This window comes from Salmo salar, chromosome 10 (assembly GCF_965601325.2).
Source record: "Salmo salar chromosome 10, fSalSal1, whole genome shotgun sequence".
NCBI classification, from domain to species: domain Eukaryota; kingdom Metazoa; phylum Chordata; class Actinopteri; order Salmoniformes; family Salmonidae; genus Salmo; species Salmo salar.
Window position 1 is genome coordinate 110,460,657 of NC_138300.1, and position 19,223 is coordinate 110,479,879.

Genomic DNA, 19,223 nt, shown 5'->3' on the forward strand with positions numbered 1-19,223 from the left:
ACCAGTCCCCCCCTGCAGCAAAGCACCCCCACATGATGCTGCCACCCCCGTGCTTCACGGTTGAGATGGTGTCCTTTAGCTTGCAAGCCTCCCCCTTTTTCCGGAAAACATAGCGATGGTCATTATGGCCAAACAGTTCTATTTTTGTTTCATCAGACCAGAGGACATTTCTCCAAAAAGTACGATCTTTGTCCCCAGGTGCAGTTGCTGCGGTTTTGGAGCAGTGGCTTCTTCCTTGCTGAGCGGCCTTTCAGGTTATGTCGATATAGGACTCGTTTTACTGTGAATATAGATACTTTTGTACCCGTTTCCTACTGCATCTTCAAGGTCCTTTGCTGTTATTGGATTGATTTGCACTTTTCGCACCAAAGTACGTTCATCTTTAAGAGACAGAACACGTCTCCTTCCTGAGTGGTATGATGGCTGTGTGGTCCCATGGTGTTCATACTTGCGTACTATTGTTTGTACAGATGAACGTGGTACCGTCAGACATTTGGAAATTGCTCTCAAGGATGAACCAGACTTGTGGAGGTCTACAATATTCTTCCTGAGGTCTTGACTGATTTCTTTTGATTTTCCCCATGATGTCAAGCAAAGAGGCACCAAGTTTGAAGGTAGGCCTTGAAATACATCCACAGGTACACCTCCAATTGACTGTCAATTAGCTTATCAGAAGCTTCTAAAGCAATGACATTTTCTGGAATTTTCCAAGCTGTTTAAAGGCAGTCAACTCAGTGTATGTAAACTTCTGACCCACTGGAATTTCGATAGTGAATTAGTGAAATCTGTCTAAACAATTTTTGGAAAAATTACTTGTCATGCATAAAGTAGATGTCCTAACCGACTTGCCAAAACTATAGTTTGTTAACAAGAAATGTGGAGTGGTTAAAAAATGAGTTAATGTCTCCAACCTAAGTGTATGTAAACTTCCGACGTCAACTTTCTATTCCATTAGAAATCTGCAGTTTCCAGCTACAATAGTATTTACAACATTGTCTACACTATTTCTGATCAATTTGAAATTATTTTAATGAAAAAAAAAGTGCTTCTCTTTAAAACAAGGACATCTAAGTGACCCCAAACTATTGAACGGTAGTGTATGTAAATGTGATTTCAGTATATTTGTAATACATTTGCAAAAGTTTCAAAAACATTTGCTTTGTCATTATGGGGTAATGTGTGTCAATTGGATTAATTCCCCCCCTCATTCTAGAATAAGACTAATATATCAAAATGTGGAAAAAGTCAAGGGGGTCACAATACATTTTGAAGGCATGTATTGTGGGGGAAAAAAGTATTTGATCCCCTGCTGATTTTGTACGTTTGCCCACTGATAAAGAAAGGATCAGTCTATAATTTTAATGGTAGGTTTATTTAAACAGTGAGAGACAGAATAACAACCAAATTATCCAGATAAACGCATCTCAAAAATGTTATAAATTGATTTGCATTTTAATAAGGGAAATAAGTATGTGACCCCCTCTCAATCAGAAAGATTTCTGGCTCCCAGGTGTCTTTTATACAGGTAACGAGCTGAGAATAGGAGCACACTCTTAAAGGGAGTGCTCCTAACAGCAGCTTGTTACCTGTAAAAAAAGACCTGTCCACAGAAGCAATCAATCAGATTCCAAACTCTCCACCATGGCCAAGACCAAAGAGCTCTCCAAGGATGTCAGGAACAAGATTGTAGACCTACACAAGGCTGGAATGGGCTACAAGACCATCGCCAAGCAGCTTGGTGAGAAGGTGACAACATTTGGTGCGATTATTCGCAAATGTAAGAAACACAAAAGAACTGTCAATATCCCTCGGCCTGGGGCTCCATGCAAGATCTCACCTCGTGGAGTTGCAATGATCATGAGAACGGTGAGGAATCAGCCCAGAACTACACGGGGGGATCTTGTCAATGATCTCAAGGCAGCTGGGACCATAGTCACCAAGAAAACAATTGGTAACACACTACGCCGTGAAGGACTGAAATCCTGCAGCGCCCGCAAGGTCCCCCTGCTCAAGAATATATACACATGCCCGTCTGAAGTTTGCCAATGAACATCTGAATGATACAGAGGACAACTGGTGAAAGTGTTGTGGTCAGATGAGACCTAAATGGAGCTCTTTGGCATCAACTCAACTCGCCGTGTTTGGAGGAGGAATGCTGCCTATGACCCCAAGAACACCATCTCCACCGTCAAACATGGAGGTGGAAACATTATGCTTTGGGGGTGTTTTTCTGCTAAGGGGACAGGACAACTTCACCCCATCAAAGGGACAATGGACGGGGCCATGTACCGTCAAATCTTGGGTGAGAACATCCTTCCCTCAGCCAGGGCATTGAAAATGGGTCGTGGATGGGTATTCCAGCATGACAATGACCCAAAACACACGGCCAAGGCAACAAAGGAGTGGCTCAAGAAGAAGCACATTAAGGTCCTGGAGTGTCCTAGCCAGACTCCAGACCTTAATCCCATAGAAAATCTGTGGAGGGAGCTGAAGGTTCGAGTTGCCAAACGTCAGCCTCGAAACCTTAATGACTTGGAGAAGATCTGCAAAGAGGATTGGGACAAAATCCATCCTGAGATGTGTGCAAACCTGGTGGCCAACTACAAGAAACGTCTGACCTCTGATTGCCAACAATGGTTTTGCCACCAAGTACTAAGTCATGTTTTGCAGAGGGGTCAAATACTTATTTCCCTCATTAAAATGCAAATCTATTTATAACATTTTTGACATGCGTTTTTCAGGATTTTTTTTGTTGTTATTGTGTCTCTCACTGTTCAAATAAACCTACCATTAAAATGATACAAAGAAATGATCAGGCTAAGTGGGCAAACGTACAAAATCAGCAGGGGATCAAATACTTTTTTCTGCCACTACATTTGTCTTCTACGATGTGTAATATTGGGATGCAAACTCAAATTTGAATACATTAACTGTCTGACGTGTTACATGTGTATCCTTTTAAGCTCATAATCTATCAAGGCGAGACCCAGATGGTTGGAATCTTACAATGTTTATTAATCCAAAAGGAGTTGGCAAGATAATGGTTGTGGACAGGCAAGAGGTCAAAACCAGATCAGTGTCCAGGAGATACAGCGTGGCAGACAGGCTCGTGGTCAAGGCAGGCAGGTACAGAGTCCAGAAACAGGCAAGGGTCAAAACCGGGAGGACTAGAAAAAAAGGAGAATGGCAAAAAGCAGGAGACCGGGAAAACCGCTGGTCGACTTGAGACAAGACGAACTGGCACAGAGAGAACGGAAACAGGGATAAATACACTGGGGAAACAGAAGACAAAAGGACTGACACACAGGCTTAATCCTAGCCACATTGAAGGTAGGGTGAATACGGAGGGTACGGGGTAACAAGACAGCAGTGGAACTCAGGACTGTGGAGATGGGAAAAGGAGCAATGAACTGGGAGACAGCTTGCGGGAATCTACCCGAAAAGGACAGATACCACCTGGAAAGCCATACCCTCTGCCCATATCCTCTACCCTCCGGCGAAAGTCCGCTTGTCGACGATACCTGGAGTTGGCCTTGAGAATAGCCGCCCTGGATCTTCTCCAGGTACGTCGACAGCGGTGGACAAACATCTGGGCCGAGGGTACGCTGACCTCCTGCTCTTGTTCTCGGAAGAGTGGAGGCCGATTCCCCTTTCGTGTGCTCCATGGGGTGAGTTCCGTGGCAGAACAGGGAAGGGTGTTCCAGGAATACTCCACCCAGTCCAGTTGACGGCTCCAGGTAGTGGGGTTGGTTGAGACCAGGCACCTTTAGGTGGTCTCCAGGTCTTGGTTGGCTCGCTCCGACTGGCCGTTGGTTTGAGGATGGAATCCGGATGACAGGTCTGCCAACAAAACAATAAAGGTGCAGAATGCCTTCCAGAACTGAGACTAGAAGCCCGATCGGAGACCATGTCTACCTGGAGTCCATGGATCCGGAAGACATGCTGCACCATAAGCTGGACCGTCTCCTTGGTAGAAGGTAATTTGGGAGAGGGATGAAATGGGCGGCCTTGGAGGACTCGATCAACTACCATCACAATGACAGTGTTGCCATCAGACGGAGGGAGCCCAGTGACAAAGTCCAGAGATGAGACCAGGGAAGATACGGGACTGGTAGAGGCTGAAGGAGGCCAGAAGTATCTTGCCGTGGAGTCTTGTTCTGAGGACAATGTGCATGCGACGACAAAGGCAGAGACGTCAGGAACCATTGTGGGCCACCAGAAACATTGTCGGAGGAAGGCTAGTGTACGACAGGTCAGCCTGGAGGAATGAGCCCATTCCAGGACCGGATTGGGTTAAGGACCCAACAGCCGGATAGCCAGGCCCCCTTCAGGTCCAGGCTGGGTGCTGTAATCCCGAATGAAACAGCGGTAGAAGTTAGCAAAACCAAGAAACCATTGCAAATGTACCCTGGATGTTGGTTGAGGCCAATCCACCACTACTTTCACCTTTCCAGAATCCATCTGAGCATTGCCCTCAGCAATGACATATCCCAGAAAGGTAATAGAGTGGTGGAACTCACATCTCAGCTTTCACAAACAATTGGTTCTCCAGGAGGCGCTGAAGGACCTGTCTGACATGAAGTACATGTTCTTGGGCAGATCAGGAAAAAAACTAAAAACAGGATGTCGTCAAGGTAAACAAACATAAAACGGTTTAGCATGTCCCGGAGCACATCGTTTACCAAAGCCTGGAAAACAGAAGGGGTGTTGGTGAGTCCAAATGGCATGACCTGGTACTCAATGTCCACTGGCTGTGTTGAAGGCTGCCTTCCACTCATCCCCCTCGCGTATCCGAACCAGGTGGTAGGCATTCCAAAGGTCCAACTTGGAAAACATGGTGGCCCCCTGGAGAGGTTCAAACAACGAGGGGTAGGGGGTAACAATTTTTAACAGTAATGTCGTTAAGTCCCTGGTAGTCAATGCACAGACGCAGGGCTTTGTCCTTCTCCAAAGAAAAACCCTGTGCCGTCAGGAGATGCAGATGGACAGACGGCCCCAGTGGCCAGAGACTCCTCTACGTACTCCTCCATAGCTTTGGTCTCTGATCCGGACAGAGAATAAAACCGACCCAAAGGTGGTGTAGTGCCTGGGAGAAGATCAATGGCACCATCATAAGGACGGTGCGGGAGAAGGGAAGTAGCACGTGCCTTACTGAACACTTCCAGAAGGTCATGGTATTCAGTGGGAATAGCAGAGACATCCACAGTCTAGCTAACATCCTGAGGAAGACGACTTGGTGCAGCTGTGCTGCTTGAAGGCAGTGGGAATGGCAAAAAGGGCTCCAACCAAGGATGGAGCTTGTGGTCCAGTCAGTCAATCACAGGATTGTGCTTTTGGAGCCAGGAAAATCCCAAAACAACCAGAACATGGGGAGATGCAATGAGGAGGAACTGGATGGGCTCACTGTGGTTACCAGAATCACCGTAATTGAACAGGCACAGTATTATGGGTGATTTCCCATAGTACTTCCCACACGGTGTCGTGTCTTTGGCTATGCCGGATTAAGTGATATGACATGCTATTCTATAAAATCATTTCACTGTAATTAATATTACCTGATTAGGATAGTCAGGTAAATAATTAACCAGAAAGTCGGGGCACCACGAAATAATGTTTTTAGAGCTGTTATCTTCTGAATAAACTCTTAAAGACCTGGTAAGCTTTTACGTCAGTAGCAGTCAATATTTAATCCTCACCTTATTTAGTCTCATCTGAAAGTTGTAAATGCTTGGTTATCTTCACGATCCCTGGCTAACAAGTTGAATCAGCAATACAAAATTTGGTTTAATTAGTTATTTACTAAATACCTAACTAATCACACAGAATTACATATACACAGAATGAATCATACATTGATGGACCTGGTGAACGGAGCCGATATAGCGGCTGGTTACACAATGAAAAGAGGTGGGGTTGGAGTGAAAGAGCGGGAAGACTGAGGAACAAAGGGAGAAGCTATGCTATTGGAAATACAGTATCTTATCCATTCTAAATTACCACCCATTTGAAAAAGGAGAATGCAATAAATATTTACTCTGAGCTGCGCTTCGGTAGATTGGTCGTCGATGGAAGGCCGGTTTGTCCTTTGAAGAATGTCTCTGGTGGTAAATGGATACGTCGTAGTATCGTTGTGTGTGTTAGACTGGATACGTCGTCCTTCCGTTCCTAGCCCACATTTACAGTGACTGCTGCTAACTCAACGGCTAGGAGGTATCACTTCTGGAGTGAGTAAGATTCAAAGTTCCTACCAAGTTGCCATACTTTTAAGCTCATGCTATATTCTGGCTGGTATAGTCGAAATTCCTCCTTTCGGCGTGTTGACCGTCATCTTCATGTTGAAATTCAAGGTTATCTGAGCCCTTTTAACGTCCTCGGAACAGAAAGTTACATTTTCGTAAAGGGGCTTATTTAGGTTTGGGCGAGAGGGCCGTGTTTCATAGTTTACAACCACTGTTTACTCTGACAAACTGTTCTCTCATTAAGAAGCTAAAATTACATTTCATCTTTTCACAAGTAGTTTCATGTCCAAGGGCATTGAAATATTTGATATTGATTTATACACTTTGTTCTGTTGGAATTTAGAATTCCCAAATCAAAACATTTAAGTTGCACAACAATTCCATGTGAATCTGATAACTAGAATGTGTCGACTTCCAAAGATACAGTTTATGTCATCCTATCATCAGTAATCATGTCTCAGACGTCAACTGAACTGACATATTCATTAAGTCCCAACGCATATTTTCAACTGGTTGGATTACCGAAATATGGTTCCGTGTCCCCATCTTTTGATGTCACCAGACTCTCAATGTTAACAAAGGGATTTTCAATAGTCACATAGGTAGAGTAGAGAGAGGAAAAAGGGGAAAGGTATTTATGGGGGTCATAAACCTCCCCCCTCAGGCCAACATCATGACAGTGGCCATCTAGTGCCCTAGCATCCATGGAACAGAGAGCAGCTGAGTGGGAATACCAAGCTCCGAAGCAATAGTGGCATCCATAAGACATTCATCAGCCCCAGAGTCAATGAGCACTCGGAGAGACTTAGATTGGTCTCCCCACAGCACAAACAAATGGTGTGCGGGTGATGGGAATTGGGGAACTCCCAGTCTGACTCACCATAGTACTGGTACCCACTAGAGACAAGGGTTTCCTAATAGGGTAGGTAGCTAAAAAGTGTCCTGCCCCTCAACAGTACAGACAACAGTTACTATTCATCCTCCGTGAGCATTCTCCAACTGATAACCTAGCTCTTCCAACTGCATAGGCTCAGGAGTATCCAACTCACCCATCGTAAATTCACGAGGGGCCTCGGGTGGCTTCGAATCCTCTCGGAAAAGCTGCCTTTGGAAACTTCCGGATTCCCTCGAAGGTGAACGAGCCATAGCAGGTGCACAAGTGTGCCTGAGACCAGACCTCTCACTCCTGCGTTCCCTTAGGAGTCCATCGATTTTAAGGGAGTCGAGGTCCACCGGCAATTCCTGAGCATCTAGCGCATCCTTTACCTCAGATAATCCGTGCAGTAAAGTATCGAAAAAGAGACTCCGGATTCCAGGCACGCTTGGCAGCCAACTTGCGAAATTCAACCGCGTAGTCTGCCACACTACAGAAGTTTTGATGCAAGTCAAGCAGTTTACTGGCTGCCTTTCTCCTAAAGACTCAAATAGCTTTCTCACCTCTGGAGGAAATTATGGCAGATGACCACAAATGGCAGATTGTTGCTCCCAAACTGCCGTAGCCCAGGAGAGCTCCCTTCCCGACATTAGCGTAATATATGCCATCTTCAATCAGTCTGAAGGAAACGAAGATGGCTGAAGCTAAAAAAAAATATATATATATTTAAAGCGAGCAATGACAAAGAAAACCCTGGCAGGTACCAGAATTCCTCAAATATCGCTCTGGAGGTGGAAAGGGGGGTTCTCGGGGAGCCGGGATAGGATGTACAAACTCACCACAGATAAGGAAAAAAAAAATACTGGGTGATTGAGGTTTTTCCAGAGGTGGCAGGCTGCCTCAGAACCAACTCCCTGATTTGCTCCATAATAGCCTTTAACCCATGGACGTGGCGTTCCATCAAGGAACTGAGCCCTTCCAAAAGGCCCTGTAACAACTCCTCATGTCTCCTAATGGTGGCTCCCTGCAGGGAGACAGCGTGGTAGAGCTGGTCCAAGTCTGCTGGGTCTGTCATGGCCAGTTCGTACTATCAAGGCACAAGGCGAGACTCAGATGCAGACACAGGAAGCAGATGATTGGAATCTTAATGTTTATTAATCCAAAAGGAGTAGGCAAGAGAATGGTCATGGACAGGCAAAAGGTCAAAACAAGATCAGAGTCCAGGAGGTACAGAGTGGCAGACAGGCTCGTGGTCAAGGCAGGCAGAATATTCAGGCAGGCGGGTACAGAGTCCAGAGACAGGCAAGGGTCAAAACCGGTAGGACTAGAAAAAGGAGAATAGCAAAAAACAGGATACAGGGAAACCCGCTGGTTGACTTAGAACATACAAGATGAATTGGCATAGAGAGACAGGGATAAATACACTGGGGAAAACAAGCGACACCTGAGGGGGTGGAGACAATAACGAGGACAGGTGAAACAGATCAGGGTGTGACATAATCATGTGTGAGGTGTATACTTTTGTTTCAAAGTATATTTATTTGACTACCAAAAAACACTGACCCTGATTTAGCCCACTGCAGTAAAAGGTTAAATCTACTTGAATCTATAGCAAGACCTGAAAATGGTTTTCTAGCAAGGATGTTCTGGTGCTGTTCGGGCAATTCAAAGTACTGATTGGGGACTTATTTGTGGAGAAATGTAAGTATTTTTCTGGGTGATTTGTAATGTTTTATTTGTGCTTCCCATGACTGTTGTATTTGAATGTGTATATACACTATGTATATATATACCTTGCCCTAAGTGTTGTTGTCTGTGCCCAATGTTTGTACCATGTTTTGTGCTGCTACCATGTGTTGCTACCATGTTGTCATGTTGTGTTGCTGCCATGCTATGTTGTCTTAGGTCTCTCTTTATGTAGTGTTGTGTTATCTCTCTTGAGATTTGTCTTCTTTTTTTTATCCCAGACCCTGTCCTGCAGGAGGCCTTTTGGTAGGCTGTCATTGTAAAAAAGATTTTGTTCTTAGCTGACTTGCCTAGTTAAATAATAATAAAATAGAGCATACCAAACATTAGGAACACCTTGCTTTTCCTTCACTCTGCAGTCCATCTCAATTGGGTTGAGGTCAGGTGATTGTGGAGGTCAGGTCATCTGATGCAGCACTCCACTCTCCTTCTTGGTCAAATAGCCCTTACACAGCCTGGAGGTGTGTTGGGTCATTTTCCTGTTGAAAAACAAATGATAGTCCCACTAAGCCCAAACAAGATGGGATGGTGTATCGCTGCAGAATGCTGTGGTAGCCATGCTGCTTAAGTGTGCCTTGAATTCTAAATAAATCAGTGTCACCAGCAAAGCACCCTCACACCTCCTCCTCCATGCCTTATGGTGGGAACCACGCATGCACTAAATGACCGATCTACACAAAACATGATACATGGCATCTATGGACCAAGCTTTCACAAATTATGTTTTTCCAGGATAGCATCTCGAACAACAACACTGACCAATAAACAATGTGGGCTTGGTCTGGCACATAAATGCATGTAACTCCAACATGGATATTTGTATTGCAACAAAACATGGTACACATGTTCCAAACACTGTCAAGACTCAACATTTCTAAGCACATTGAGATCAATTACACGATGGCTCTATAAACGGGCACATGTTTCTCTTGATTGGTTTGACTCAGAGTCATGACATTTGGCACACATGCTCAGGGCCATGAATCTATCTAGCCTGTAAAGTATGGTTCAGTGTGACCGCATGGAGGCACTGTTGGACAGTAAAAATCATTCAAGCAGGCTCATAGCGGTCATATTGTCTATACAAGAGTTGGAAAATAAATGCTATATACCAAATTTGGTGCCGGTCGGTCCAGTGGTTCTGTAGAAGAATACGTTTTAAAGTTATAAACATAATTGAAAATGGTCCAAAACACATCAATTGTATTATATTGCATGAACAGTTTGATTTTGAGTTTTGATATTTGGCAAGAATGGTAAACAGTAGAGAAGTAACTTGTCCTAAGGCAATGTGTACAATTTTTCCTGATGGTGGAACAATGGGCCCATAGTCGAACCCTGGCATTGCTGCTTACCCTCTCGCTTCGGCTCTTCTTCTCTGGTGTAGCCTACATTCATGAATTTGTTTAGTTGCAAAATACTAATATTCACAAACATAAAAAACATTGTGCAAAATGTTTGCCTGTCCATGTTTTTATTACTATTCCAGTTTCTTTCTTTCTTTCTTTCTTTGCAGTAATTTTGTTTGAGAGTCACCAGTGGTCTGCATCAAAAATCCAGTGCGACGTTTGCGTACTATTTTCTTTCGTCATCATTCTGCGACAGGCTTGCCAGCACACAAAAACCACAACACAGACTCTCAAACAGATTAAACGTTGCTGATTGCATGTGGTTTGCGAAATATCGATGTTGACACGTAGCAATACCAGGTAAGCTGAACTGTTGTCACCAAATGTAGACCGATTTTCTTATATGGGCTTGTGTGTGTTTTTCTCTTAGCTAGCTAACGTTAGCTATCTAAGTTAGCATCTGAGCCTACCAATAAATACATTGTGATAACGTTAGTTAGCTAACGTAGATAATTAGTGCGATGCATGTGCCAGATGCAGTACTGTAGATAAAATGCCAAAGGCTGGGCAAGCCTTTCGTGTGACAGTAAGTGTTCGTTTCAAGGCAAACTACGCTAGCTAGCTTGCTAACTGACGTTTTCTCTTTTTTTGGTCACATTTTGGTCACATTTTATTTTATTGCAGAAAAATCAGTATACATACAAGAAGTATTACAAAAGGACAATGATAACATATGCTAGGGGATACAACAAATTACAGATTATACAAATACCTTAAAAGATGCACACATTGATTGTTTTAGCAGCTTTCTTATTAAAATAATGTAGAAGGGTCTTAATGTACTGCTCGAATTCCTTCTAGAAAACACGGAAGAGTGGTTTATTACAAGTGAATTTACATTTATCAATATGAAAGTTTTCCATTAGCACAATTAGATTAATGAGAATTGTTTTTTATAGTTAAGGAAGCTGAACGTTCTCCCGTAGAAAAACAAATAATCAAGAATATTAACAATTATTAATCTATGAATATCTTTCTATAATTTCTTTACATGTAGAAACTGTTTCTGGATGCTCAACACAAAAAGTACTGTTCATGTCTGAGTTTCTTCATGTACTGACTCGCAGGGTAATACTTCTAGATCATTCTGAAAGAGACCTCTTTGACCAGGTATTTGTGTAGTAATAAGCAGACTTTTTTTCCCCAACAGATATTGACAAATGTATTTCAGTAAGTTGTGACATAAGAAATGGATACAATATCCCTTTTGAAATGAAGTGCGTATAGATAGATATGTTATTCTGAGGAAGCAAGGAGAAACGCATGTTTACTATTGGAGAGACCACTGAATCAAGCGAGGGCAGGTGAAGAAGGTAAGGTTTGGTTACACCTCTAAACAACATGAGAGTTCCAGATGGAATAGCATCAAAGACTATGGCGAACTCTCTATGTGTAACAGGGATATTGTAACAAGATAAATATTCCTCATAATTGAGTAACAATCCTTCTGCATTAAAAAGTTGACTCATCAGCAGGATATGATTATTAAGCCAGTTCTTAAAAAAATAAAGACTTTGTTTCTATACAAAATATCCTTATTGTTCCAAATGAAAAACCTATGCGGGGAAAAATTGTTTATTTATTAACCACCACGCTAAGAATACTTGTCTATGAAAAGCAGATCATTTTGTAGGGATCTTATCAATGTTATAGTAACAAATTAAATCCACCGTGTTAACTGATGTCTGAGTTGATTACATAACAGTCCTGACATCAGTACATAACAGTCCTGACATCATTAGTTACAGTTACTATTGTAACATTGATATTGGTGATCAGGGTTTTCTGGACACTTCTTTCTGGACACAATAACGTAAACTCATCTTTGATAGGTTTATATATCAATTCTGTGCTAGTAACTAGCTAGCCCGCTATGGCTGGTTTGTGCAGCTCTAACTGCCTCAATATTCAAGTGGATATGACAGTAATTGTAACATTATATTGCCATGTCAATGCATTGAAAGTAAAGTTACCTAGCTGTCCAGCCCTTTAGATATTTTTACAAAATGACTAAGGTTATTTAATATCTCAAATTCTTCACATTTTGCCATGGGGCGGAGAGAAGATTTAGCAATTTTACAGCTAATGTCATGGAATTCTAATAATTTTGCCATGGAGGGGAAAATGAGCCGTTTTACAGGGGTATGCGCAATGCCGTCGGGGGTACGCCCCCAAAAATGTGATTCACATATAAAAAAAATATTTATTTCTTCACATTTTTAAACAGTCCATTTATATTTTCCAATGGGGCTATACATTTGGGTGAGGTTTTTTTCTCGCCTGAGTAGCCTTGTTTCACTGCCACAAATTTAAATTAAACCATCTAGTGTTCAGCGAAATAACAACACAATGTCAAATACAGGTAGCCTAGTCAAATAATTAACATCCAATCACGTTAACCATTACTCTCTCGCGGGAATTCCACTAACAGTCCGTATGTAGCCAAATGTAGCTGCTGCTCATGTTGGCATCTGTACTGATGGCGTGACAGGGAGACGTAGTTGACTGGTAACGCGTGTGCAAGCGGTTGCTCCCAACGCCACTTGGGTTCACTGCAGCATCCACCAAGGGGCTCTTGCTGCCAAGGGAATGCCTGACAGCTTGAAAGACGTTTTGGACACTACAGTGAAAATGCTTAACTTTGTTAAAGCAAGGCCCCTGAACTCTCGTGTATTTTCTGCACTATGCAATGATATGGGCAGCGACCATGTAACGCTTTTACAACTTACAGAAGCTTGTTATCAAGGGGCAAAGTATTGACACGTTTTTTTAAATTGAGAGACGAGCTTAGTTTTCTTTACTGACCATAATTTTCATTTGTCTGACTGCTTGCGTGATGACGAGTTTCTCACAGGGCTGGCCTATCTGGTTGATGTTTTTTCACGCCTGAATGATCTGAATCTAGGATTACAAGGACTCTCCGCAACTATATTCAATGTGCGAGGCAAAATTGAGGCTATGATTAAGAAGTTGGAGCTCTTCTCTGTCTGCATTACAAGGACAACACACAGGTCTTTCCATCATTGTATGATTTTTTTTTGTGTGCAAATGAACTCAAGCTTACGGACAATGTCAAATGTGATATAGCGAAGCACCTGAGTGAATTGGGTGTGCAATTACGCAGGTACTTTCCCAAAACGGACGACACAAACAACTGGATTCGTTATACCTTTCATGCCCTGCCTCCAGTCCACTTACCAATATCTGAACAAGAGAAACTGCAACAAGCGGTTCTGTGAATATTTTATTTAATCATAAGCCACTGCCAGGTTTGTGGATTGGGCTGCGCTCCAGAGTAATCGTGCTGTTAAGACACCGAAGCCTTTTGCAACCACGTACCTATGTGAGAGTGGATTCTCGGCCCTCACAGCATGAAAACTAAATACAGGCACAGACTGTGTGTGGAAAATGATTTAAGACTGAGACTCTCAACCCAACATTGCAGAGATATGTGCATCCTTTCAAGCACACCGTTCTCATTTTCACTGAACAAATAAGGTTTTATATGTAAGATGGTTAAATAAAGAGCAAAATTATTGATTGTTATTATTTGTGCCCTGGACCTATAAGAGCTCTTTGTCACTTACCACGAGCCAGGTTGTGACGACAACTCGCGCTCATTCTTATGTTTTTTTTCTATAAAAATAAATAAATTACCCCCTTTTTTTCTCCCCAATTTTCGTGGTATCCAACTGTTAGTAGTTACTGTCTTGTCTCATCGCTACAACTCCTGCACGGACTCGGGAGAGGCGAAGGTCGAGAGCCATGCCTCCTCCGAGACACAACCCAACCAAGCCGCACTGCTTCTTAACACAGCGCGCATCCAACCCAGAAGCCAGCCGCACCAATGTGTCGGAGGAAGCACCGTACACCTAGCGACCTGGTCAGCGTGCACTGCGCCCGGCCCGCCACAGGAGTCGCTAGTGTGCGATGAGACAAGGATATCCCTGCCGGCCAAACCCTCCCTAACCCGGACGACGCTAGGCCAATTGTGCGCCGCCCCGTGGGCCTCCCGGTTGCGGCCGGCTGCGACAGAGCCTGGGCTCAAACCCAGAGTCTCTGGTGGCACAGCTAACACTGCGATGCAGTGCCTTCCTCATTCTTATGTTTAATAAATGTATTGTGTGTGTGTGTGTGTGTGTTTGTGGGTGTGTGTGCGCGTGCGCGTGTGGCAGGCTTACAATGATGGCAAAAAAACAACATTTGAGAGTGCGCCGACACTGGTGCTAGAGGGGGTACGCAGGTGGATGTTGAATGTTTGAAGGGGTACGGGACTATAAGAAGTTTGGGAACCACTGCTGTAGACAGTAGGTAAAATGACTTGGTGACTTTGCTTGTGTTTGTTTGGGTATCCCCCGGTCAGGCCCCCCTGCACCGTCTTCTCATAGTGCTTTTGTGTGAGCGCGGTCGGGATGGGCCAGCAGATCTCAGGCCAGGCGGGGATGACCAGTCTACCTGAGAAGCTGGTGAAACACGCCGGGCTGGTACGAGACAGCGGTTACCTCAACTACGAGGAGTTCCTGGGCAGGGTAGCAGAGCTCAATGACATGTAAGGCTGACTATGTTGTGTCATACTGTCAATATACTCTATGTTTTCAATATACTCCATGTTCTTTGTAATAAGTCAGTAGGCAAAGAGAATAGCTGTCTTTCATTTCCAGATGGTGAGTTAAGGCCCCAAAGTGACATACTGGTCCTCCTCTGGCACTTCTTGATCATTATCCAATTACACCACTGGTTATTAACTGACACGATCCAGGTTATGAACATAGTCAAGAGCTAGAGAGCGGCGATAAATTGCCTGAATTGATATAACGATAAATGGAACGTTTTTATTTATTTTATCATTTAAACTAGTACTACTAGTTTAACGGTTGTATCTATCAATTGTCCCGTTAACAATCACACATAATAGTAAATGTATTTCATTTAAAACTTCGCATTTCTATAGTATAGGCTACTTATTATTGCAGGCATTTTGCTGATATCGTTACGTGATCGGTATGGTCGGTGTCGATTATTGTCCCAGCTCTAGCTAGAGCATTCTCGGCCAACTAGAATTTAACCTAGTCTCTTCCCCAATCAGTAGGCCTAGCTGCCGCTAGTGTAAATTTAGCTCTCATAGGCAGTAAGTGACAGAAAATAAGGATAGTTTGGTGACAGTGTTGAATTGAACAGAAAATGCATTGCTTTGGTTGGACGACAGCACTTAACCAGTGGCATAAAACAAACTCTTAGATAACTTTAAGAGTGACTTACCTTACAAAGATTGATCATAAAATATTGCAAAAATGTCATGACTCATGATAATCAAACATCCCTTTAATTGGTGGGGATGAGCCTAATCTTCTCCACGACTATTACATTGTTCCCGTTAGTGAGTCCTTCCCTTACGGTGAAATAATTTAAACAGTGTTTCTCCATGAATGTGAACTGGACAGGACAGCTAAGCTGGCAGCTGGACAGCAAAAACACCTGATCTTTGAAGTCCAGACTGGCTCGGACACCTCTGCTCTGTGGAAAGTGTCTGTGAGGATAGTTTGTACCAAGGTGAGAGAGGGACAAACTGAAGTTGGTCTCTAATGAATGAGACTTGTCATTGTGAATCAGTCTACATTCTCGCTAGCTTTTTACGGGGCATGTGTGTGTTTTTGAAACTTAAATTGTTTGTCGTGTGCAGTGTGTGTGCATGGCATGTGCATGTTTTTGAGACTGAAAAGTGTCTTATTGCCCTGTGGTTTGTCAGATCAACAAAGAAAATGGGATGGTGGAGGCGTCTCGCATCATGAACCTGTACCAGTTCATTCAGCTGTACCGTGACATTACCAGCCAGGCAGCAGAGGTGCTGTCAGCAGAGGGCGCCAGCCTCCCGTCTGGAAACCTCCCATCAGGGGATTCCTGTCAGGCCAGCGTGTGGATGGGCAGGTTAGTACATCACTGTGTGTGTTTTCTTTCATATTTCTGTGTGTAGTCTTGCGTTGCCATCCTTCCAAGTCTCATTTATTACTTTGCTCTTCTCAATTGTGGGAAAGAGGAAGTCTGGAAGCTGAGTGATCGGTCTGTGATGCAAGCCATTGTGTTTATTCCCATACAGGGTAAAGCAGTTGACTGATGAGGAAGAGTGCTGTATCTGCATGGATGGGAAATCTGACCTCATCCTGCCCTGTGCTCACAGCTTCTGTCAGAAGTGCATTGACAAGTGGTAAGAGAGACGGACAGTAGCCACAACAGTCCACAGATAAATCTGTTGTCAAAAGGTCAATTTTCATGGGTAATTTGAGTCAATTAAATTAATTGGTTTGTTTTCATAGGAGTGGGCAGAGCAGGAATTGTCCAATATGCCGCTTGCAAGTGACCGCTGCTAATGAGTCGTGGGTGATGCCTGATGCCCCTACAGAGGAGGACATAGCTGGCTATATCCTCAACCTGGCTGACGAGGCAGGCCATCCACACAGACCTTAAACTAGTCAACACTAAGACACTTTGATAAATTAGTGACAGACAAACTGACATCGGGAATAGTTTGGGGTTTTCCCCTGACTTAGTGTAGGGCCTGTAGTTTTCCCCTGACTTAGTGTAGGGCCTGTAGTTTTCCCCTGACTTAGTGTAGGGCCTGTAGTTTTTTCTCATCAGGAAAAAACCTTGGCCTAGTTTTGGGGTATGTAGATAGGATTTGGTTTGCTTTATAGAAATGTGCCTATGTGATTTTCACTTTTAGCAATAACCACTGGTTATATTTCTTTTATGTTCTCTTTTTTACTTTTCCATATTTTTCCATGATTGCTCTCCAAAGTGGATGTGTATATAAGATTTAAAGGTGTGTGTATATACACTTAGTGGCCAGCTTATTAGGTACACTACCCCATTCGCGAAAATTGTTTGTTCCTACAGACAGTGAGTCACGTGGCCGTGGCTTGCCATATAAAGCAGGCAGACAGGCATCGAGGCATTCTGTTACTTTTCGATTGAATGTTAGGATGGGCAAAACGACTGACCAAAAGCGACTTTAAGCATGGTTTGCTCATCGGTGCCAGGCACGCCGGTTCCAGTATCTCAGAGGCCCGGCCCCTGGGCTTTTCAGGCATGACAGTGTCTAGGGTTGATCAAGAATTGTGCGACAAACAAAAAAACATCCAGTCAGTCCTGTGGGCAAAAACAGCTCGTTGATGAGAGGTCGAAGGAGAATGGCAAGAATCTTGCAAGCTAACAGGCGGGCCACAAACGGGTAAATAACAGCGCAGTACAACAGTGTTGTGCAGAACAGCATCTCAGAACGCACAACTCTTTGGTCCTTGTCACAGATGGGCTATTACAGCAGACGACCACACTGGGTTCCACTCCTATCAGCTAAAAACAAGATGAAGCAGCTCCAGTGGGCACGCCATCACCAACACTGGACAATTGAGGAGTGGAAAAACACTGCCTGGTCCGACGAATCCCGGTTCGTGTTGCGTCATGCTGATGGTAGAGTCAGGGTTTGGCGTTAGCAACATGAGTCCATGGCCCCTTCCTGCCTTTTTTCAACAGTACAGGCTGGTGGTGTAATGGTGTGGGGAATGCTTTCCTGGCACACTTTAGGTCCCTTAATATCAACTGAGCAATGTTTCCATGCCCTTTAAAATTCAGGCTGTTCCCGGAGCAAATGAGGGTCCGACCTGGTACTAGATGAGTGTACCTAGTAAATTGGCCACTGAATATGTCCACAAGAATATAACATGTAACCACTTTGTTTCTGTTCGGCTTGGTTATACCTACTCTTAAAATTGCACTTTGATTCCTGGATAATAGTAGATGTTTTAGTATAACTTTTATAGGCAGCTCTGTAACTGCTGTTGAACTTTGCATAAATCAATGTAGTCACATGAATGCTTTAATTTTGAAATCCACACACTCTGTGGGAATGGTTTGTAATTTCATGAAATGTGAAAATAAGTACAATAATCTCATGGATGCTTTAGCCAGGATAAAGCTTTCTATTTGCTCTTTAATCAACATGTTAGGGTGGGGTGATTTCTATCAACTATTTTTAGCTTTTAGTCTAAATTACTGTTTAACATAATTAAAACAAAACCTCTGCATTATTATTTACAATAATTATTTATTATATCACAGATACCCAGGCCAGTGCATTGGATGTTTTAAATAATGTACTTTTTATTAAGTGTGAGAGACTGAGTGAATGTTAAAATAATACATATATATTTTTATTCCCATTAGGTAACTAAAGATTTAAGCTGTTTTCTGTATGTACTTTACTCACGACTGACTGTTAGTTAAACAATGATTTAACATATTTTAAAAAAAATATTAGTCCACACAACATTTTTAACCAAATCTGACAAAGTATTTAGGGTTTGTAATGTTGACCAATTGCACTTTTGAACACTTTTGTATTTCGCTGTGACAATCGTATTATTGTTGTGCATCTTTGAGTATAGCAAAATCCACTACAACATAATTGATGTCCTTTAGAAGTGTAGCAGGGCTCTACACTTACAAGATGAGTAACTTTGCCTGAGGACTTGTGTTAGCAACCAGAGCTAACAACTAGGCTTTAGCTCAGTGGGCTAACGCAGTCTTCAGTTTCATCGATAGCCTGTGTTCAACCTGGTTGGTTACAGAAGCGCACAGCCTAGTAATTTTATGAAAGTCAAACTGCATTTATCATTTGAGTGCAATGTTCTATGGTGGCCTATAGGTGGTAGCATGTACCCTGTAACTGCACCTGTAGTTGGCTGGAGTACTTAAGAATGACTGACTAATTCAGGATGTTTAGGACGCAACTTGCTAGTTAACTATGATTATGGTGTTTTCTTGTTAATTGATAAACTGAACTGTCTCTTTGAACATTCATAACATAAATCAACAACAGGCTAATAAAGAGGGCAGTTATGTCTTTTGGCTATGGGTCACGTCTTTTGTTTTATTTTATTACATGTTGGCAACCTCAGGTGG

The 19,223-nt window shown here is 43.0% G+C and overlaps 1 protein-coding gene across 1 annotated transcript; it reads left to right on the forward strand.

Annotated features, from left to right (window-relative positions):
* Nucleotides 1-10,439: 10,439 nt before the first annotated feature.
* On the forward strand, nucleotides 10,440-19,176 carry LOC106561497 (RING finger protein 141). The gene is made up of 6 exons (XM_014125541.3): nucleotides 10,440-10,568; nucleotides 14,632-14,817; nucleotides 15,710-15,818; nucleotides 16,015-16,193; nucleotides 16,363-16,470; nucleotides 16,580-19,176. The coding sequence occupies exons 2-6, from the start codon at nucleotides 14,681-14,683 to the stop codon at nucleotides 16,728-16,730; spliced, it is 684 nt and encodes a 227-aa protein (XP_013981016.1). The 5' UTR covers nucleotides 10,440-10,568; nucleotides 14,632-14,680; the 3' UTR covers nucleotides 16,731-19,176.
* The last annotated feature ends 47 nt before the right edge of the window (nucleotides 19,177-19,223 follow it).